The sequence below is a fragment of the Pseudochaenichthys georgianus genome, chromosome 22, assembly GCF_902827115.2.
Source record: "Pseudochaenichthys georgianus chromosome 22, fPseGeo1.2, whole genome shotgun sequence".
NCBI lineage: Eukaryota > Metazoa > Chordata > Actinopteri > Perciformes > Channichthyidae > Pseudochaenichthys > Pseudochaenichthys georgianus.
In genome coordinates, this window is record NC_047524.1 from 9,996,053 (window position 1) to 10,019,550 (window position 23,498).

Consider the following 23,498-nt stretch of genomic DNA (forward strand, 5'->3'; position numbering starts at 1 on the left):
TTGTATAAATTGCAAAACAGCTTTTGGTAACACTTCATTGTTTTCTTATTATCAGTATTGTGAAATAAATTAAGTGAATATAAAGAAAACAATGAGAATCATGAAACAGAAAAATTCCACAGAAAGCATTTTACCAAAAAGAGCAAACTAAAGATTGAAAAAAGGAAACGGTTAGCCACAAATGGGCGATGTTGCTTCTTTGCAGAAGACTAAAATGAACCTCCAGTACCTCCTCGCAACATTTTTCCCAGGACATAAAATGAAAAGCCCATCCTGAGCTGTCTGGTTTGAAACTCACTTGTTATTTGTATTGTACTACTGTATATATACACCAGGTGGCATCACTGTCACATCGCATAACGGCCGATCCTGCCACTCCTGACTCCTCCAGCTTTCAAACTCATTACCAGGACACACTGGGCGATGTGACAGGAGGATAGCTGGCACATTACTTACAACAGTTCCAAGAACAAACTTCCCTCATTATGTTTTTGATGTTGTGTACTCTACACCCACAGCCCTAAACAATTCAAACACTGTAGAGCATTTTGTGAAGCTGGCTTTTTATTCAAGTGCTGTTAGATGTTTTCTTTCCTTAACTTCATACAAATACACTTTTAGTACACCATTTATCCAGTATGTCAACAGGTAAGATACTGACTACAAGTCACACATATTTAAATGCATGGACATGAAAAAAAACTCAGCATCTTTCATCAAATATCAAGAGGACTTTGGGAACATAATCATAAACAAATAATAATTAGACCATGTCAATAGCAGCTCTTTGTGAGGAGAGGCGTGTTTTTGTGTGGGTGTGGAGTCGAGGCACAGGGAGGCATAGCAGAGCAGAGGAATGGATGCCCAGAGGGCGTTGTGTTTTGGGGAGAGCGGGTCCACTGCCAGCAGCATCCGATTTACCCTCTATCCTTCATTCAAGCCGGTCTCTTCACATTCCTTGCTACTCATAGGGAGGTGCACTTTTTTTAATGGTTAATTATATAAAATGTTCGCTTGCATAACAACCGCAAGTTCACCGCAAACGCAGTAATAATGTTTCAAACAGTTAAACCGGAATATAAGAAATGTTATCGTGTCTAAGGACCTCAGTCTCATTGTAACACATTGGAAGGATTTTCTCTGCTTTCAGAGGTCAAGGCAAAAACAACAACAATGTTCAATCTCTACTGTGTTTTTGTCAAACTCAAAAAGACTTCCTCTAACTCAATCACTCTGTCCCTCTTCGCGGAGACAACACAGAACCTCAGAAAACTTTAAATGGCATTGGAAGTAAAACCACAAACTCTGTTAATAATATCAAAAATACCAACAAACAGGCAAAAAAAAAAGAGATTGGTCACAGCAAATGTATGTACACATACACATTAAGAAAAGAGCTGTCAGTGGATTTTGGGAAGGTTGTGTGAGTGGGGGAAGAAAGAGGAGAAAGATTTGGGCAATTAGATAAGCCCTGTATCTTCGCTATACAGGGGAGTTACAGGGGTCGCCATGATGGCAGACCAGGGACGGAGCGGGTGAGAGATCAGGCGGTGCGTTCACCTCTTCTTAGGGGCTTGAGCGGTGCGGGGTGGGGTGACGGGACGACCAGAATTTACACCACCGTACTGATACTTGGCCTTCTTCTCCGAGGGCTTTAGGATCTTTAAAAAAACAGAGAGAGAAAATGTGAGTGTTTCTGAGATGAAGTTTAGTTTAAATATCAAAAAGGTGTTATAATGGTTTGTTAGAATACCTGGAAGGAGCACATGAGGGATTCATCCACACTCATCATGCCGCCTGCATTGTCGAACTCCCCGCAGTAGTTTGGAGCGGAGAAGAGTGTGACCAGTTGGCGTTTGGCAAAGAACTCATAGCCATCCTCCACAACCTGTTAGAAGACACGGGACATTATTCCACCGCCTACAGCGATCGATAAACACACACAGAACCAGCTGGTTTCAGAAACCTACTCTGCTATAATTGTCATGTGTCCACAACCACCTACATCTGAATCAATACAAAGCACCCAACGCAGAACCAAAACAGCCAATGTATTAGGGATGTGCATCTCCATCACTGAGGCCGATGCGATGCGCATCTCGATACGTTGCCACAATACGATACATTAACGATACATTTGAAACACCAGGCGATGCGATACGATACGATTCACCCCTGTTGCGATACAGTTCGATACGATTTGATTCAACATTATGCGATTCGGTGCGATTCAACACGATGCAAAAATAATGATACTTCAATATGGTACGACAGAGGATTTTTGTTTTATTCCTTATATGCAGCAAATCATAAATTAACAAAAAAGTGCTTTACATATTTGGTACTGCACATCCCATCATGCCATTTATTTGTTTACCTTTAAAAGCTCTCCAGAGTAGGCTACAGTACAATTGTATAACACCTCACAGTTAAACAATGTAAGGATGCATTGCTCATGATTAACAATGTGCAAATAACAGCTACCATAGAGCAATGCCCAGCTGCCAGCCTGATGTGCTTAACACTCATTCTAACTCACCAGTGAGCAGAAAGCAGTGGGTTCTATATGAACAATAAAGAATAACCTTTCACAAACAGGTATTTCATAACTGCTTACAGTGAGGAAGACATTTAAATTATTATTGGCCGTCACAGGCTGCTGTAAACTAAACACCACTCTCTCTGACAGAACACCTCACTGAGTGATTTAACTCATATGTCTAACTTTCAGGTTTCTCTTTTCAGCCGCAAACCCCATGTCGCCTCTTTATGTGGCTAAGTCGCTAAGTTCCTCGTACTACTACGGCATCGTTAACAATTTGCGAGCGATTTTTCAAGTTGACCGTCTGTAGTATATAGTGCCGCGCACATATACCATCAGGACGTTACTGATGGGGTGCGGTTGCGGAGTGATACTGTGTATGCAAGCCCGCATCTGGACGGATCTATGTATCATGGCTGTAGACCTGTTGAGTAATAAAGATACCTCATACAAAGGTCTACGGATACCTTATTACTCTCCATGACCTGCGGTCAACTATATAGCATAAAGGACTATTACACCGTCTTTCTTGAACAATCAGAAGTGTTGCCAAACGTTTGATTTGTATGTATTTTTCGGTGCGTTGTGTTTCTCTTTCTCCTCAACTTCCGTGTGTGTTGATAACCGAGACTCTCGGCCTCCGTAGTGGCGAAGCAAATATCAAAGATCGTCTCTGCTGACAAGACATGGGGATTTTATATGAATGAATCGGTTTTTTACCGATGCAAAGACGCTACGCAATCGATGCATCGCGAGTTCAACCCGGTTCAACCCAAACTGTAGCCGATGTGCACTCTTTCAACCGGTGCACTCGCATCTTGAACGTTTATGCCGGTGCACCGATGTGAATCGGTGAATCTTAACATCTCTACAATGTATACATTCTACTTTTGAAAACAAATAGTTTTTGGTCAATAAAACACAACCCCTCCTTCATGAGTTCGAGTTGCTCCCTTAAAATGAAATAGAAGAAGGTAGGCTGTACACCATGGATATAAATGAAAGGACTGTTTTACAATTGAGAAATATGTCCTGTTTCATGTGAAGCTTTTATCTTGAGCACATGTTTTTGTGTTCATTTTGTTTCTGGGTGACACCATAGATACTATTCTGTTGTATTCTTAATAAACATGTTGCCAGTGTCTTGCAAACAGCAGGTTCTTATTCTCTGTTCTATCTTGGTTCAGCAAAAAAGTTGATTGACAATAACTGAGTGCAAAATGAAGTAATAATGAATGATTCATGGGGGAGAAATACACTGGGCTAGACTGCTGTAGCAGGCCTATTAATAATGTGGTTTAGCTTGTGTTTCCTCCACAGTATTTACTTGTTCCAAAGACACACACACTAATGGAAGTCCACTATAAGTAAAGTGCATGGCCAAACTGTTTTAAGTCTCCAAGTTTGCTTGCCATGCACTTTTAATTTATACCATCCAACTCCCTTCATAATTACCTGGTGGGCTCTGCAGATGAGGTCCAGGTCGTGGCGGTTCAGGAACTTGCTGACCACATCTGCTCCGAAGGTGAAGGAGACCCCGCGGTCGTTCTCTCCCCAGCCCTGTACATCCTTATCTGGGTCCGACCACAAGAGGTCACACAGTAGGCCTGAGACACACATGAGAGGAAAGATAGAGACATAATTAGGTAAGAGTCGAAAGGAGAGGAAGAAGTGGCTTGAGATCCGACTGATGCAGCACAGAATATCTACTGATGTGATAGACATTAATTCAAGAAAACGTATACCAAGTATGAGCATGTACTTAAGTAAAGTGGACCTATCATGCTATATTTGAACAATATATTGTAGGGCCATACCTATATAAAGTATATGAATATAGTTTTTTTTTCAAAATACCAAAAAGATCCTGCATTTTAGTCATGCCTCATTTCGCTCTATTTGCTCTTTCCAGCGCTGTTTTTGCAGGGGGCTGATTCTGTGAGCTGCAGCTGACCACGCCCCCCTGCAGGAGAGGGGAGCGTGCTTTGAGATCAGCTGCTAGGCTGCAGCGGGGAGAAGAGGGGGAGAAAAAGAGATCTTCGTCCACGTGTTTTATTCTTATAGAAGTAAGAAGAGAAGTAACGGGGCAGAAACCCTCCTTTTTACGCAGCGGTCCAGACATAGACATCAAACGGCGACACATATTCAGTTGCCAGTTACTTTTGGCATTAGGGCAGGGATATCTAGATACTTTCCAAGGTTTGACATAATTAATTGTGCTACTTTTAAAAGCAAGCAACGATGTTTTCAAATCTGTAATCAAAAAGCTCCTCAAAAACACTATCGAAGCAGTTCCTGCCGTTGCTACGTTAGCTCAAACAGTAACAACGGACTATTTTTCTTAGCGGATGCAGGTCAATTTAAAATCAATACAACTATTTTTGAAATCAATAAAATCATTTTCTAAATCCATAAAAGTATTTCAATTAATATTGGGAGTCATGTCGTTACTTTGTCGAGAATGTGGCCGTGTAATAAGCGGGATAATGTGCACATTGCATAATGTGCCTTCATGCCGATCTAGATCCCTCCGCTTCGCGTCGGGCTCCCGATCGGCCTGTCGGTGTTCTTTTCCCCATAATGACCGCGTCGCTGCACATTATCCCTTACATATGATTATATAGAGTCATTATTCATTTGTTTTAAAGCAGGAGGCGCAAAAGCTTGCCTCGGGAGGGAGAAAAAGAGCCACAGCGGAGAATAAACAGAAGGGCAACCATGGCAACCATGCAAGGGAAGTCTTCTTCGCTGCTTTTGTGGCAGACTACAGCGTCACTTGCAGGCCTGGCATATGTACTACAGCGTCTCCAGCGCTTTCGAGCAGCAATGGCCGGCCATGGCCCAACCTCTCATTCCCCTGATAGGTGGAGAATTGACCAATAGCCGTAGCACCACTTTACTGACGTCAGTAAAGTGTTCAAATCTGGATCAGTCTGTATCAGACATGGATGTATAATAAGAACTGGATACAGCGTGGGAGGCTGGGCCTCATTCATTCCTATGAGTTGCTCAATGGCGCATGATGACAAAATGGCCCAACTTTTGAGAGGGCGAAACGTCACAGATTATCCGGCATGCCTGAGAAGTACCCGTATGTGTACTCAGAGCATGCGCAACTTTAACCACGCCGCCCAAAAGGCTCGTTCACATTAAGCACGTGAATTTGCGTACACGTAACAGCACCGCGCGTTCATGACAGTATGGTACTGGATTTATATTAACGAGGCGGCAGTTAGCAGCTAGCTAGTAAATTATGCTAAGTTACACATCAATCGTTATGTACTTTTATATTACGCTGACATCAGGATCTAGTGATATCCAAGCAACAGAGCTTCATTTAGCATGATACTTGTGTGGGTTGTACATGAAACCACTTGGTAATATATAAAAATGTATATGTTGAAGCCTGTTATGATCAATTGTGAGTTAAAACTTTATCTAAAAAGTAAAGCTGATGATGGATTACTGTGGTGGAGTTAAAATAACAATAGCCTATTTCTTTTTGAAATGTGATGGAGTAAAAGGATAGTAACTGTGATTATTCATGTTAAGTAGCCCACAAGTAACTAAAACAATTGTAAGTGCAATAAGAAGCTACAGGAACGTTAATCTACGTCGGTAATATTAACTTTATTTAATACAACATTTACGGTACAAGATTTACATCATACAGCCCATGTAGTATAATATTTTACAAATGATGAATTACAGCAAACATGTGCAATATATCCATTATTACAGCTCCGTGGGCTGGCAGTAAGGCGATATGGGTCCGTTGTTATTGTGCATCCATGGGTAAAGATAAACGCATGTATTGCTGAACACGTAACATGAACGGGCCGGGCGGTCCCGTGGATTAGATGCGCGTTCATAATGCAGAGGGAAATAACTCTCAGAATAACGTTATTAGCACATTATTACAACTTGTGGAACGAATGTTTTTAATAAGGGCTATACAAACGTTCATACTGGGTAGTTTATTTAGTTTAAAAAAAATTATCCAACGATTTACAGACCACTCTTTCCCAATGTAAGTCAATGGGAAAAAGTGTTTCCGGGCCCAGCAACCTAAAGGAAGTGTAGTACCGCCGTTTGACCAGCACGAATATTCTCATCCGACTCCGGCGCACTTCCTGGGGGCTTGGTATCAGATCCGTTGCAGCCCCTTTTTTAGAGATTTGGGTATGGAGGAAAATAGAGAGGGTTGTATTTTCTGACACTTGGTGAGTTCCCTGGAACACCGGGGACACATATTCATGTATAAAAGACGTACAAAAGTGCATTTTGCATGATAGGTCCCCTAGTGTGTACACTAACCCTAGTGTACACACACTAGGGATGTAACAATATACCGAATATCGCGGTAAATAAAAGTCCCAATACCGTCGTGAGACTGACAAAATCTACCGCGATTGTTTTTTTTTAAACCTTTATTTAACCAGGTGGTCCCATTGAGATCATCGATCTCTTTTTCAAGAGAGACCTGTCCAACATGGCAGCAAGTAGGTTACAACATGAACATAAAACAACAGAACACAAAAGGACATCGTATTTACAGTGCTACATTTACACACCTAGAGACATTGACAAGTACTAACAGTATATTTATATCTCGCCCTGTCAATAAGCCTCACCTTCTTGGCAAAAACTGTATTGTTGTTGAAGTGGTGGAGAGACAATGCAGTTTGACCCACTGCTGTCACCCATGGCCAAAGCATATCTCTCCGTCCCACTGAGGTGGCGTTAGACTTTTTCGCTGTCCGTCATTTTGACAGACAGGATTGTAAAATGTCCGTCATAATCCCTTATTACCCGTCGGGTCTGAACTGTTCACAAGAGAGCACGCTGGTGAACTGTCAACAGGGGGGGCGGTGTTATGCCGTGTGTGCATGCACCTCGCGGGAGCGCACACAGCGTAAAGCAAAACCTCCCAGACATGTATTGATCTGTACGGAAAAGTACGGTTTGGAAACTATATCATTTCCTTTTGGCATAACACCAGCGCCTCACTGCGGGGAAACGTTGGCGCTGTTCCGAGTTTGTTCTAATCTGTCAAAATGACAGACTGCTTTCAGATTTTTCCGTCATTGTTAAATCAAATATTCGGTTAACGCGACCACTGCTGTCCCAGCAACATCAGTACCAAGCGAGAGAGTTTTTTCCAGAGCAGGGGATATTGTAAATGCCCAAACATCTTAGTGAGTTTGAGTTGAGTTACTTGAAAAACTAAAGTGAAACTTGATTTATTTTATTGCAGGGTCTGATTATTAAATGTCCTTGTTTATTTGTGAGATGCAGTGGCACAAATAAAATGCCTACTTTGTTTTGTAGTACTATAGGTACAAAAACACTGGTTTTCTTGTTCTAGTCTGTTACTGTCACTTTGTTTTTGACACTTTAAAATACTGCTATCCTACTAAAATGCTGTACAAATCAGATTTATTATGTAATAAAGAAACATCTTCCGAGTAAAACAAAGTTTTCCCCTCTTTATTATTCAATATCGCACCGTGGACTTGTTATCCACACACACACACACACACACACACACACACACACACACACACACACACACACACACACACACACACACACACACACACACACACACACACACACACACACACACACACACACACACACACACACACACACACACACACACACACACACACACACACACACACACACACACACACACACACACACACACACACACACACACACACACACACACACACACACACACACTACCTGTATCAGGCACGTCTGTTGGCCTCATGATCCTGCGAATCTGCTCCATTGACTGCAAATCAGGCGATAGCCCTAAAAAGTTATGTCAAATGTAAAGCTATATTTCAAGTACAATTATATCTCAATCAGGAGAAGAAGAAAAAACGACCAAGGCGAGAAAAAACGAATGTGAACAGTTGCTGTACCTCCATGGCAGCAGAAGATCTTCTCATCAATGATAGCAGCGATAGGGAGGCAGTTAAAGCAGTCGGTGAAGGTCTTCCACAACTTAATGTTGAACCTACGCTTGCCTGCAGGAACACATATGCAAACAATCTATTAAAATCAAGCTACATATGTGCATCAAGGCAAACTTTGGGTACAGTATTCAAGGTGGGTTTAATTGAACGTACACTCATCGTAGAAGCCGTAGATGCGGTTGATGGAAGCGCACTCGTGGTTGCCCCTGAGCAGGAAGAAGTTCTCTGGGTATTTGATCTTGTACGCCAGCAGAAGGCAGATGGTTTCCAGGGACTGCTTCCCTCTGTCCACGTAGTCACCCAGGAAAAGGTAGTTGGCCTCTGGAGGGAAACCCCCATACTCAAACAGCCTCAGTAGATCTGTGTATTGCCCATGGATGTCACCTAAAAAAGGGGGCGAGAGAAAAAGGGGTTAATTTGACCGTTTACTGTAAGTGCAGTCACAATGAAAGGCTGCTTTATTAAAGTAACCGTCGTCAAAGAGAACAGGTTAACAAAAACTGTGCTGTTAGAGCAGAAAAGTAGTAATCATGAAACATTTAAGAATATAACCAAAGCCAATGCAGGAGCTAATAACAAAGAAATAAAAAATGTTTAGTATCCAAACCGCATATTAGGGCTTATGATGGTCATGATAAAGTTGGTACTTGGTATTTGGTCTCCTGAATTTGAAATGTACTGCCTAGTGTGAGTGTTTTAAAATCATCCATTCTTTTACATTGCTTAATCGAGTACCTTTATTCCATGTTTTTCATTATTAGACAGGGCGACAGATATCGCAAGCTAGACAGAAAAGTATGGAAAGAGAAGGAGAACAGGACAAAGACGAATTTGGCAGAGTAACAGGACAGGAGAGAGGAAGAAGAAGTCTGGAAGCATTTCATTTCAATTGGACAAATATTTGTCCAAAGCTCTTCTCATGTCAGGATATGTGCTAAAATATCTTCTGGCAGCTTGAAAAGGTACCTCCTCCGCTGGAAGAAATCCTAAGGGACACACTGACGTTTAATTTTAACAACTGTGTCAGGACTCAGGGTCAACCTTGTCTCTGTTTGACATCAGTCAGGCAGCGCTGTGCTGGAGCAGCTCGTATCAGAGCACAGGATCTCTGACAGAAGACTCTTCAGCACTTAAGACCTGCTTCTTATTATGTCCTCTCGCACTAATTCAAGAGCTGCTCTAATCTGGGTTAAGTGTTTCAGACACAAAAGCAGTGAGTATCACCAGAAACAGTAAGACAATAATAACCGGCTTTATTGTGACCAAAATAGGAATTCATGTGGCACCATTTCTTTATGGAAATGCTGCTTCACAATATGGCACCGGTAAATTAAAATGTTAAACTGCACAGCCGTCTCGCTCCGAGATTAAATTGACCAAAAAGAAATGCAACTTTATACACTGAACAAAAATATAAACGCAACACTTTTGTTTTTGCTCCCATCTTTCATGAGATGAACTCAAAGATCCAAAACGTTTTTTATATACACAAAACAACCATTTCTCTCAAATATTGTTCACAAATCTGAAAAAATCTGTGATAGTGAGCACTTCTCCTTTGCCGAGATAATCCATCCCACCTCACAGGTGTGGCATATCAAGATGCTGATTAGACAGCATGATTATTGCACAGGTGTGCCTTAGGCTGGCCACAATAAAAGGCCACTCTGAAACGTGCATTTTTGCTTTATTGGGGGGGTCTGGGGGGGTCCGAAAACCAGGCAGTATCTGGTGTGAGGGGTAGGGTTAGGGTAATGTTGTGAATCGAGTGGCCTGTGTTCGTCGTCCATAACATACGCCTGCCCATACCATAACCCCACCACCACCATGGGCCACTCGATTCACAACATTACCCTAACCCTACCCCTCACACCAGATACTGAAAATAGTGTATATAGAAAATGTTTTTGATCTTTGAGTTCATCTCATGAAAAATGGGAGCAAAAACAAAAGTGTTGCGTTTATCTTTTTGTTCAGTGTATAATGAGAGTGGCTGGCATTGATTTTTCTACTTCATGTTGCCTGTCTGTAGACACCGTAACCCAAACCACAGCTGGCATCTAACCTACACGGCAACAGGCTTGTACTTATTTTGGCCTGTGCCTCAGGATGGCATGCAAAAAACACACTTTTTTCCGTGCAAAAGAACGATTTGAGGAACAGTTCTATATGTTTGAAGTCTAACTCCTGTTGTGCTCAGCAGTGGATTTGTGTTTCACCATCAATCATTTCCTTTGCCCTGGACACGCAGCCCCAGCTTGCCATACAGAGTTTTGATGCAAGTGCTGGTAATGTTAACAAATTCTCAATCCTTCACATTAATAATACAATGTCAAGACTTCAATAAAACAAGCTTTGACATTAATGCAGTGCTCCAGCAGAATAGTCCATGTAACAATCTGTCAGAATGAAAACAGGAACGCTTTTAAAATGACTCCTACTCTTGTTGCCGTTTTCAAACCCTAATTTTTCTTTTAACTCCTTATTGGACGGTAAAAAGGTTATGGTAGGTGAAAAGCAGGCAACCCTGTGTCAGAGGTGTTTTCCAATATTTCCGTTTTATAGCTACACGACTTTTATATACCTCTTTTTGTTTGCCAATTAAGATCAGTGACAAAATTAGTCATGTCTAAGTCTGCAGTGTGTTGGTCTGGGTAATGCTGGGACCAGATCTGAAGACTGCTAAAGGGTACTAATGCTACATAAAAACACGAAAAAACTTTTTTAAGATGATTCGTTTTGTGGGCTGAAAACAACACATACTAAACAACAGAGTAAATACAGAGGACAACACACAAAACCATAACGCTTGTCTGTGCCCGCACCAAAACAGAAATGGGCATAAGGCATAAACAATTCGCTTTACAGTACACACAAAGCTGCATTTGGATACAATGGTACCAATGCCAACACAGACTGTAATCTCTGCAGAGACAGTTGGGGGGGGGGGGGCTATGCATGAATTCCTGTACAAACTAACATTTAATTTGCCGGCTGTTTGAAAATGTGTGCCTCTAAACGGGACTGCAGGTTAGTGTTACCATCCTAACTATCCTCATCTCCACAGTAAAAGTTGCTGCATGACTGATTATGAATCTGTGAGCTTTACAAAGACTGGCATTACTTCCTACGTGGCATTACCCCCCCCCCCCCCCGCCTGCCCTCTCACAAGGAATTGTAGGATGACAGTGAATTATTAACTCAGCACTGCCTCTGCAGTTTTTACAGTCTGAGAATAGCAGCCCAGAGATTTAGGGTTTAAACAGCGAAGCAAAAGGCTGAAAGATGAAGCTCAGGTCAGTGTTATAAACACAATGTATCTCCCGCAACGGTGATAATAAAACCCTGACAGTGCATCTCGTGTGCACCCATGTGTGGTAGAGTAACGTCCAAAACCATGCTGACATTCTCTGAAAGATCTAATAGACAAATGATATCAGTCATAGTGAAAAAACAAAAGCATGCACAATGTAATGGCCATTGCATTAACATCGTAGCATCAGATCACAGGTACTCCAATAACAAAGCTGTAATTAAAGTGCAGTGTTGCATGACCTTGTGTAGTCAGATAATTTACCAGGTTCAAAGCGCCCACATAAAAACACATCAGTGGTGTGAGGAAAACACTGAGTAATACTGCTCAGAGCACATTACACGATGAAAACAAGTAAACACAAAAACACTCATCAAACAGGCTACAGTCCCTAACTGTAATCTAGTCTGGCTTTTTAGATGGCATGACTTTCGCATTTTTAAATAACTAAAAGGACCCTACTCCTAGAAATGCAATTTAATGCTATATGTACAAGTATAATGTGAAATATCACCTCATGAATGAATGTATACAACACTTCATCTTAAGTCAAACTCATAGAGAAATAATTAGACAATAAATACAATAAATGCACACACGGGCAAAAGTATGCCTGTGGCATTAAAGTTACTGTGAAGGAGAGAGGAGGCGCAGAACCTGATCCATGTGGCCTCGGTAAATAATGAAAGGATTCACTGTTTGGTCTTTATATTCAGTGCTGGTCCTCCTAAAGGCCTCACAGCCGCGGGTTAAAAGCAAGTCTGGGGGTAGGGGTTCAGCAACAATACAGAGAAAGTAAAGGAGAGATAAAGAAACTGCACACACTGACAAATAGCACGACCTCAAACTCATACATATTTGAGAGTAATGCGCATGGGTTAGGTCTGCATGGATGAGTCCAGACAATGATTCAGATGCCTACATAGTAGGGGTGTAACGGTATCCGTATTCGTCCCGTACCGTCACGGTTCGGACGTCACGGTTCGGCACATGCAGTCACACGGCGAATACGCCTTTTTTTATGAGTGGGAAAAAAGTCTGTCACTCAGGGCAGTATTACACTATATATAATCCAGGGGGCGGTATTGCGCCTAAAAGCCAGCCGCCCGTAAATAACAAATTAAGAACAAGAACCAAACGAACAAAATACATGAAGAAGAAAAGTTAGCTATGGCGAGTTCACACAACACACAGGAGCTAGAAGACCCACCTGCTTCTTTTAAATCAGCTGTGTGGGAACATTTCGGGTTCCCTGTGGATTACAACAATGATGGGGTGGGTGCGAGTTGTGGATCGGACGAGGACGGTGTGTCGGCGTTGTTCGACAGCGGTGCGGTATGCTAGTGGTAACACGTCAAACATGCTCAATCACATCCGAGTCAGTCTCAGTCCCCAGCGAGAGGGTTTCCTCGACGGCAGGTGACATAGTTACCGCCAACAGATCTGCCCTCACTACTGACAACGTAGACAAACTCATCTTTTTGAAGAACAACTTGAAAATAGAGTAAAGCTTGAGTACCTTTATTTAGGCATAATGGCCTCACACACTCACAAGTTAATTACACATGTTAGGCATTGCTCCTAAAGGTACAGATTATATTTTGTTTTATATTTATCATTGTATTTATTTTATATTTTGACATCAGGAGATGTTATACAGTTCTGAATTGCCTTTTATTGATTGTGATTCAAACACTTTCTTATTATTTATTTGAATATTTTCAAGACATTCTTTTTAGTTGTACAGCTTATTTAACCTTTTTGTTTGACATCAGCCATTATAAATAATATGGCCATCTGAGTGTGTGTGGAACTGTTTGTGGTTTGTTTTTAACTGTGTAATACATTTAATGATTCCAAATGTTAGAGTTCCTTATTTTCATAACAAAACTTGCACTACTGTTAAAAATAAATGACAGCAACAAAAAAAATGCATTTGGGACTTTTTTTTGCTTTTCCTTGTTGTACCGAACCCGTACCGAACCGTGACCCCCAAACCGAGGTATGAACCGAACCGTGACTTCTGTGAACCGTTACACCCCTACTACATATTGAAACATTATACTGTCAATTTGAAGAAACAATATCTATGGAAATGTTGCTTCACGTGACATTCATTACTTGAATACAATATTTGCTCTCTTAGTTTGACACATTATTAGACCTACATAACAACAATCTGAAAGTAAATATGTGTGGGAAGGAGAGAACAGCCACACGTGTACTGTGTGTGAGCCTGAGGGTATATACTGTATATGTGAGCTTGTGTACTGTACTTTTGAGGAACCGGCATGTATATTAGACAGCTGTTTGCATTAGAGCGATACTCAGGAGGGAAGAGATAAAGCATGTGGGAGTTTGCAGAGATGTGCAGGAGCCAGCAAGAGAAAGTGATAGTGGTAGCATTTCAACTGTTGTCAGGGAGTGCGCTTGCAAACATGAATTGCTTTACTGTCTGTCCATACTATGTTTGTACAACAGTGGTACACAATATGTGAACCTGCGCCATATGTTATATAGAGGGTGACGAGAGCTAAAACTAACATGATGTTGTGAGGAAATGAGAATTAAACAATAGGTTTATCTCTATGTCCCTCCTCGACTCGGAAATCGATCAAGACACGCCATGTTAAAGGACTTCCCAATCGCTTAAATGCACATGGAGGAGTCGAGGAGGGGTGAGGGACGAAAGGGAGGATATATGAGAGCAGACTACTCGGAAGTGTTTTCACTCCTCGCGCATCAGAGCTCCGCCCCCAGCTGCACAGCCTCTGCTCACTGCAGCTGTTCTTACCGTTAATAAAGGAGGATCAGAGTCATTAAATGTTTAAAGTGCTTCATGAAGAGTAAAATATATAAATCTCTTAAACGAATGAGGAGATCATACTCTATAAAATATACTTTCAAATTCAATAATAATGTTTTGATTATAAAATAATAACTTACAACATTATTACTTGTGGTTTTTGACCCACAGAACGTCAAACATTTAGGATATATAAAAATACGGGTAGCATAACTAATAAATATTTTAGTGATTTGTCTCTCTTCTGTAGGACAAATTAAATAACAACATCCAATACAAAAGTTGATCTGAAACAAGCTCAAATACCATAATGAAATGAATCCATCAATTATTATTAGAATTATAACTAAAATGAAATGTTATACCTGGAAAAACAAATACAGGACCGAAAATAATACATAGAAAACTATGATAAAAGAGATGAATGGAAGAGATGGACGAAATCATTTCAATGAGAAAACTGAATTCCGGGTTTGAAGGGAATTATGTGGAGGGAAGTCCAGTGACAGGTGATAGACTGTTCACAGCAGAAGTAAAGGGCGTTGTTTATGGAGACGCTTGAGTGAACGAGGACATCCCAACTCATACCTGAGGACTCCTCGTCTTACGGAGGCGGAGCTAAGACCAGGTATGGTGAAAAAAGAGAGAACTATTCGAGGCAGAAAAAAAACAGCGTAATATACCATCTGACAAAGGCCTGCGCTATAATGCTTCAATTAACTGGCTATTCTTTATAATATACTCAGATCAATAGGAGACAGAGATGTTAAGTTATAAATCAAGGGGTTTTATTATTATTTACAGCAGGGGAGGGGAACCTTTTTCCTTTCAATTTTTACAACATCCTCCGAGGGCCGTACAAATGATTGAACTCAACCTCTGCTTAAAAAAACTAAACTCACAGCCCATTCATTTGGCCTTTCATTCATGCTGTGCAAAGAAAAAGCAACCTCTTAATCCAGATATCTTACCATGCATGCATGTGCATGGGTGTGGCATGACCACCACACCAGAAAGATATGGACACAAGATGTGTGCAAATGTATTTAGTATCCTATCCATGTGAACATGATTTAAGTGGGGGGGGACCTAACCTCCTCTAGGGGGGTCCGGGGGCATGTTTTTCTTTTAAATATTGAAGGTAAAAGCATCAATCTGGTGCACTTTGAGAGCAACACCCTTATGAAACAGAACTGTAAGCAGATTCTTCTTTTTGGATATTTTCAAATCACTCCTTTTAAACAACTTTTTTTGTTACTGTCATATAGTATTTTATACCTGTTTTTCATTTAGTCTATTGTCTCTAATAACTATAATGATCATATCAAGGTGTGCCTTAACCTCACTGAGCTGAGGTTATTTGAGCCTCTCAGGAGAGAGCTCTCTTCCACCTGGTTGTAGAAAAGCTCTTTAAATTCGTTAGCATAGCTAGCTAGCTATGCTAACGAATTTAAAGAGCTTTTCTACAACCAGTCTACACTCCTTTCAGACGAGACATACACCACGTGAAGACACGTTACGCTCGTGTTGTGTTCAAGGAACCTGTCCTTGGCCAGAAAAAACAGGCACTCGTTTGTTTAATTATTTTGCGGTCTAGATTTCTTCTTCTTTTTTGAAGTGAGAAGTTGTCCGTCGGACTGACGGATGGACGGGCGGACCGACCCCCACCCCCAAAACAAAAACTCTTCGGTTCTCCACGAATTACACAAGTCACCCAAATCAGCGTTAAAAAAGCGGGAGGCGCCGAAAAGCGACTAATTTGCATCACTGTAAGACGCAAGGAAGGGACGTGAGTGAGGAAAAGGAGGAGGCTAAATAAACAATTGAGATGAGGGTCAGAGATGAACAGCACTGACCACAGATCTTCAGCGGAGCCTCGAGCTCCAGCAGGATGGGCTGACTGAGGAAGATCTCCCTGGATTTGATGCAGAGGCCTCGCACCTCTGACTCGCTCATCTGGACTATCTTTCCTGGGCGACATCCTCGTACTGGAGAGGAGAGAAAAGACACGTTAGTAACTGTTAGCATCATTGTCAGTGTTAATACGACAGAATCAGCAACCCCCAACTTCATCAGAATGCAGGCCATGGAACAATAAATGTTCACCTCAGGTTAAAAAAGAACACTGTCGGGAGAATCATCACATAATAATTCTAAAATCTGATGAGATGTGTACGTAATGGTTTTGTAGCTTATAACTGCTAAGTATCATCCACTGCATATACTATGAGTGCAGCTTGCATCTTCAGCACGGTGTGGGTTGATTGGCTGTGTAGTTGCACCGTTAGCTTAAGCCTACTTTCTGGCGTTATGCCACAGCTCTTGGAACAGATTTATCTCACAATGATGAAAAGAAAAGTGAGAATTGCAAATGTTGGATACAGTCAGCAGGCAAAAGAAATCAGAGATATGAAGAGTGAGATTTGACATGAAAACTGCCTGCCTTGCTATAGAGCCTTGTGGCGTGCATCATTTCGATCTAGTTTCTAACTCTGCACTTTATGTGTCTAATATTTGGACAGCGTGTTTAGTGCAATGTTTCTCAAAGGTGTCATGCATTTAAAAAGCACACTATCAGTTACATCCTGTTACAACTAGGCAAAACGTTGCTCTCAGGCTTTTACCGCATATTAAGAGGAGTGTCAGAAGTGTCTACATCACACTAGTTACCTTTTTTTAGGATTATTCATTGATTTAATAAAGTGGTCAGGCATTACCATAACAATAGTGGGGGCATAACAGAGATGAACAGTGCTTTGACACTGAATTCAATTATGCATATAGTAAATGGTAATAATATAATATAGCAATCTTTGATTAAATCTCAGTTTGAATTCACAAAAAGCTTATCAAAGCACTGTGTAAAAGATGAACCACTGACTGTGGAAAGCCTGACTGAGCAATTATGTAATAACTAACTATTTTGGAATTGCCTTAAAGCTTGACGCCCACTAAAGATCCCAATAAAGCATAGCTGAGCCCAGTGAAACAAACGCATGTTAGTAAGAGAGACTTTTAAATTGTTTGTACTTAATCCTTATAGAATAACAAATTATAGAATGACCAAAAAGAAAACAGTTCAAAATGGTTTAGCTGATGTATTAGTGAGCCAGTCCTAAAGCTTAGTGCATGCATTTTTGTACTCACATTCTGCTTACACACTGCACTCACTATCAGCAGCCCATTAGTCATGTAATCCAACAAAATCTGAGAGAGGTGAGTGAACCAGAGAAACATGGATCCTCACAGATGGTCAAACCGAGAACCAAGAACTATTCTAGGGCTCCACCAACCTTAACCAAGTGTTGCTTTACACCATCCATTTCACACTATTACATTTCTTTATCACCAATCTAATATATCCGTTTCATACGCGTGTGCCGCATTGGGTGAAGCATGAGATTGCAGAAGTAGGGATGTTCACTCAGCGGCCGGGCGAGGTAAACTCGGATGCCCTGCTTTAACACTGAACTTTCACTGTTCCCACTTCTGCAGCCTAGCACTTTTAAAAGAGATTAGTTCTTAAGAACATTGAGGGGCGAAGGGTAAAATGAAGCAAGGACAAGGATTTGCAACCAATATACCAAACCTCTGTTTGTGTGTGTGTGACGACAAGTTTTAAAAGGTCCCATGTCCTGCTTTTCCGGTTATTACCTGTCCCCTTGTGTGTTATGTAGCTTTTTCTGCATGTAAACGGTCTGCAAAGTCACAAACCCTCAAAGTACACCCTATAGCGAGTAAAACTCTAACACAGAAAATACCTGTCTATGTTGCCCCAGAACGCCTCGTTGAAGATTTTTCTTTTTCCATTTTTTTCTTTCCGAGTATGGTGACGTAACTATGCCCAGTTACAAGTGGAGCTCCTCACACACACACACACAGGCCCTGTGGATTTATCTACGTGAACTCAGCCTGAGACAGCGATACACCACGAAACTCAGCCTGAACTTAGGCTGCGGCCACACGAGGACGAAAACGGTCGTTTGCGTTACTGTTTAGTGTCATATCGACCGTTCGGCCACACGAGGACGACCGAATACGGCACTAAACGACTGAGGAAACGATAACGGGTCCCAAGGTGGATAGAACGGCATACGCAGCGCTCTGGGGGGTCCAACGGCTCCGTGTGTACGCCCTATACGATCATTTTCTGATAATGATGAGGCAATAGCCCCGCCTCTCCCCACCCCTGCTGCTCACCCCCGCGTCAAAGTAAACTGCACACTGAATTCAGATTATTTATCTTTCTCTCGATATGGACCTAAACGCGAGTGAAGTCTAATCTGACAGGACGGAGACACGCAGCTCTGCTCACCTGCCGCTCCTCCCGCTGCAGCAAAACACACACTTCAAGTCAGATCATCACCCTTAGCTATTTTAATTACCTCTCAAACTCCCTAAACTAGTTATAAATATGTTTATTTTTACTGTCGGCCGGGTCACTCATTACTGGATCAGCTGCTGCATGAGACAGACACTGACGCTGTCTGAAGAGAGGGAGGAAAAAGAGAGGCTCCGTGTATTTTATTATTATATTATATAAAGTCGTTATTCATTTGTTTTAAAGCTCAATAAATAACAAAGAAGACCTTTGACCGGGACTTTTATAATTTTGTCCGGAAGAATTAAACTTTAATACACGTTGACTGGCGAAAAACTCTGCCCGGTTCCCTCGGCCCCCACCACGGAGAATAAACAGAAGGGCAACCATGCTTCTTCGCTGCTTTTGTGGAGGAAGTTACAGCGCCACGTACAGGCTCCTGCATATGTACTGCAGCTTCTCCAGCGGTTGGAGCTAAACGGAGCGGTCTCGTGTGGACAGACACTATCCGGATGACTATTGCGTGTGGACGAAAGCTTGTTTGCGATTGCGTTTGCGTTAATCCTATGCGTTTAGCCGTTTTCGTCCTCGTGTGGCCGCAGCCTTAGCCTGAGCACACAAACAAACTGACAGGCAGGCTGTGAGTGTGTGTTTTCAGGAAACGACCCTAGTAATCCAGCTCACACTGTCCGCAGCAGCGAGCCCCGCAATCTCCCGCCAACACGGCACCCAGACCCCACGCAGCATTCTCATCTGTTTGTCATTACTGGTGTCATTTTCTGGTTGCCAACGCCATTGTAACACATAATCACTGATGTTCCGCTGTAACGGTGGTTTACTCATCAGAACAGAGTGGGCGAGCTGACCAATCAGAGCACACTGGGCTCACAGGGAGGGGGGGGGGGCAGGAGCTCCAACGAGAGTGAATACACATACTATACAGAGATGCTATATGAGAAACCAATGTGAGTTTGGAAAATTGAACAATGTAAATCTAATGTTAAATAATTATCAGGTTTAATGTTTTGGGCTTAAACCACTAAACCCTTTAGAATTGTTATTTCTTCAGTCACTGATCCAAACTAATCCACTAAACAAAAAACCCATCACAGTAACTAACTAACTAACTAGCAAAAAGACTTCCAAATGGAACTACTACAACTTGACCCGAAACAATCAAAAAAGTATATTTTATATTGGACATTTAACATAATCATAAATTATTTGCACATGTGCTTTATCCAAATCCTGGTGTAAACTAACCCCAACAACTACTAAGCTGAACAATTATGTAAGGAGCCTATAAAATGATTATTATCCAAGGAATTAGGCATCATTGTTTGAAAAGAGGGCTTGAAAATAGAAAAACAACAACACAATATCGTGCTCAACAAGATCACAGAAAAACTGACCATCTATGAAAGGTGCCAATTCCAACTTGTATTGAAAATATGAGCAACAATCAACAAGTCACTGTGGTTCAATCTGAGAAACAAGGAAAACTCAGTGTGAAGGGATCAACAAGGTTTCCAGTAGAGAATAAATAGTGTGTTGAGAGGAGTAAACAAGATGATTGCAGGCTGTGAGGTAATGGTACTTATTTTTAAATGATTCCACCATTTAAAAGTAATGTTAACATGAAATTGAGACTGCAAGAAACATAAGGCAGCTGCAGTGTGACGGCATTTTCCAGCAGTTACTATAAATATTAAATCTTAGAATTTCAGTGCTGGCATGCTGCTGTCTCATCCTTCCAACAAAGTCACAGATACTGGTGGAAAGTATGCCAAGGACAGCTGATTTTGCCTTAGTGGTCTGGTCGACTCAAAGCACATATCACAGGGGATCAGAAAACTCCCTGAGCATGAGGACGGCCAACACAAAAATTATGTTTGTACATCCGTCTCATTGCCAAAACCTAGCCCTTACATACCAAAAAAAAAAATCCCTTTTGTCCTATTTATCAAGTACCAAAGCAATAATGAGATTGTGAACAAAGCAACACAAAATGACATACTTTAAACTGGAGATAAGAAACTAAATGTGTTGACAGGTCAGGGTTTACACACAGTTTTTATACAGTCTATCTTACTTGTTTAATGTTTTGAGATTGTGGTATTATTCACCTGTACCAATACTAATGAATTCCAGAAATATGCCCTTTAAACACAGCTACAAACCTACAGACATAAAAGTTGCTTAACAAAAAGCAAACTACGTCACAATTCAAATAAGTCTAAGATAGTGATAAGGGCATCCAAACAAAATGCTTACCCATGTTACTGTCTATATTTTAAATGTAGCTCATTTTCTATAGATTTAACAACTCTTCCAAGATGGTAATTTTCCTTAATGTAACGTGAACAGAAATTACACAGTAAAGTATAACAAACAATTACAGCACCGCGGATATTGAACAATTTATGGACAGGGATGCTGGTAAAAATCGATGTTAAACACATTATTTTGTTTAAAATATATTAACTTATTTAACATTAAAAGTGCGTAACAGTTCCGACCGTCACTGCCATGACAACATGTTCATGCGTTGCATGTTAAAACGGACAGGAGTCAGGACAGTTCCAGCCCTTCATCATTTGGAGATTAAATAAACCTGAACACACCAACAACTTTTAATACATGCTTAAGTGAAGACTACGACACAGCAGTATTACTTATTTGGAGTAATGTTACCATAACTGCGAAAACTGAGAAATGTAGGCGTTCACTGCTGTGTTTATAAACACGGCCAGCTAACAGCTAGCCGGAGATACACCGTTACAATTGGCTGGCGTTAGCCCCACATGCTAACACTTTCACTGCGTGTGCAGAGGCAACCGCGGTAGTTACAGAAAAGATATCGGACCAAGCTTAGAGAACACAAACAGCTAACTCTGTGAAACATTAGAGACATTATTCAAAGTGTTCACCTTCCAGGAGCCGAGAGATGAGGCTGTCCACGTTCAATTCGCCCTCCGCCATCTTCACACTGATGTGGTAGTAGTGTTGGCCGGTTCGATCCCCGCTACATACACCAGGAGGCGCTGTTGTCAATAAAACAGTAACCGTGCATGATCATGACGGATACATTTACTGAAAAATATACTTAAAACATCAAAAGTAAAAGCATATAATCCTGTTTGTTAGATGTGTACATTATGGGGTTTGAATCATTCTTACTGATGCAAAAAATAGTAAAGAATATTTTTTATGTTGTAGCCGGTTCAGGTTGAGCTAATATGAATTATTTTATTGTTGGGTAATTTTGGGTATAGCAATACACCATAATTATTTAACAAAGCAATATATATATATATATATATATTCGCAATGAAAGTGATGATTTCAGCTCTCAAATAAGAGAAGTGAAAAAATGCCTTATTCTTGCACTACAATCAAACCCCCTTTTTTCTTTTTTCAATGGGTTATTTGACCTGTGGTTATTATGACGACCATTACATGCAGGCTGATCTGTGATTCGAGAATCATTTCTGGATGGGTGGTTTATGTAATTTATGATATGTTCAGTATTTCCTGGTGGGGATTTGCCAGACAGGCAACAATATGCCTGGACTTGTCCGACTGTGCAGATGTCATACAAACAATTACACTAGATTACAGTTTATATGAATGATTACAAATAATTTATTCCAGATATATCAACAAACATTTACAATTATTACAAGCGAAGACATTGAAATAAAAAAGAGGATATAACACATTTCATTGTATATCCAAGTTAGTTATCATGCACATAATTGCCACATGTTGAATTTGTATTTACATCTGCTAAGATTGTGCTGCACAACTTTTATTTTAACATTCTGGTACATAATAATCAGGGCTGTCAAACGATTAACATTTTTAATCAGATTAATCACAGCTTAAAAATTAATTAATCATGATTAATCACCATTCGAACTATGTCCAAAATATGCCATTTATTTATGTATATTGTTGTGGGAATGAAAAGATAAATGAAAGAAGGCGGATATATCCATTTAACATAGCCTACTGTATCTATGTTTATTATAACATTTTTCTGCGTGTCAAAATGAAAGACAACCCACACACCTATCAATCATCAAACCGTGGGGTCTTCATTACGTGTTGATTTCTATCAACGGGGGAGTACTTCAGGAAAGTCGACAGAGGGGGGGGGCTAGTGGAGTACTTCGTGACCACAGAGTGTGAATGTTGTGATCAGCTGTTTTAGCGCAGTTCTCCAGTGATGGGGGGGAGTCTCCCTCCGCAGCCGGTTGGCGTACTTTTGGCACAGTTCCGTTGTACAGACCGACGTTAACAGCAGCCCTGTCTGTGCACACGGAGACCGACTCTGTCGTCCGGTGATCTAACCGCCTTCTGGAAAAGCTTCACAAGTACGTCGGTACGCAAATGCGCTTTGTGACACAAGTGACGGTACGCATTTCAGATTACGCACATAACCTGCGTACCAGTTATGTGCACCCCTGTACCAGAGCCATATTATTACTATGATATGGCTCTGCCCTGTACTACAGCAA

At 41.1% G+C, this 23,498-nt stretch overlaps 1 protein-coding gene across 1 annotated transcript; it reads right to left on the reverse strand.

The window, feature by feature from the left end:
- Positions 1–7: 7 nt before the first annotated feature.
- LOC117467708 (serine/threonine-protein phosphatase PP1-beta catalytic subunit-like) lies at positions 8–22,008 on the reverse strand. The gene is made up of 8 exons (XM_034111534.2): positions 21,906–22,008; positions 16,511–16,642; positions 8,689–8,919; positions 8,482–8,586; positions 8,297–8,368; positions 3,998–4,149; positions 1,754–1,888; positions 8–1,661 (listed from the first exon to the last, which is right to left on the reverse strand). The coding sequence occupies exons 1-8, from the start codon at positions 21,955–21,957 to the stop codon at positions 1,557–1,559; spliced, it is 984 nt and encodes a 327-aa protein (XP_033967425.1). The 5' UTR covers positions 21,958–22,008; the 3' UTR covers positions 8–1,556.
- Between the last annotated feature and the right edge of the window lie 1,490 nt (positions 22,009–23,498).

Excerpts from the sequence above, each read along its gene's own strand:
- LOC117467708 (XM_034111534.2), bottom strand. The coding sequence starts at position 21,957 with ATGGCGGAGGGCGAATTGAACGTGGACAGCCTCATCTCTCGGCTCCTG. Across the intron at positions 8,920-16,510 it reads GGCTCCGCTGAAGATCTGTG|GTGACATCCATGGGCAATAC; the intron begins GTCAGTGCTGTT and ends CCCCTTTTTTAG. Across the intron at positions 8,587-8,688 it reads CTACGGCTTCTACGATGAGT|GCAAGCGTAGGTTCAACATT; the intron begins GTACGTTCAATT and ends GTGTTCCTGCAG.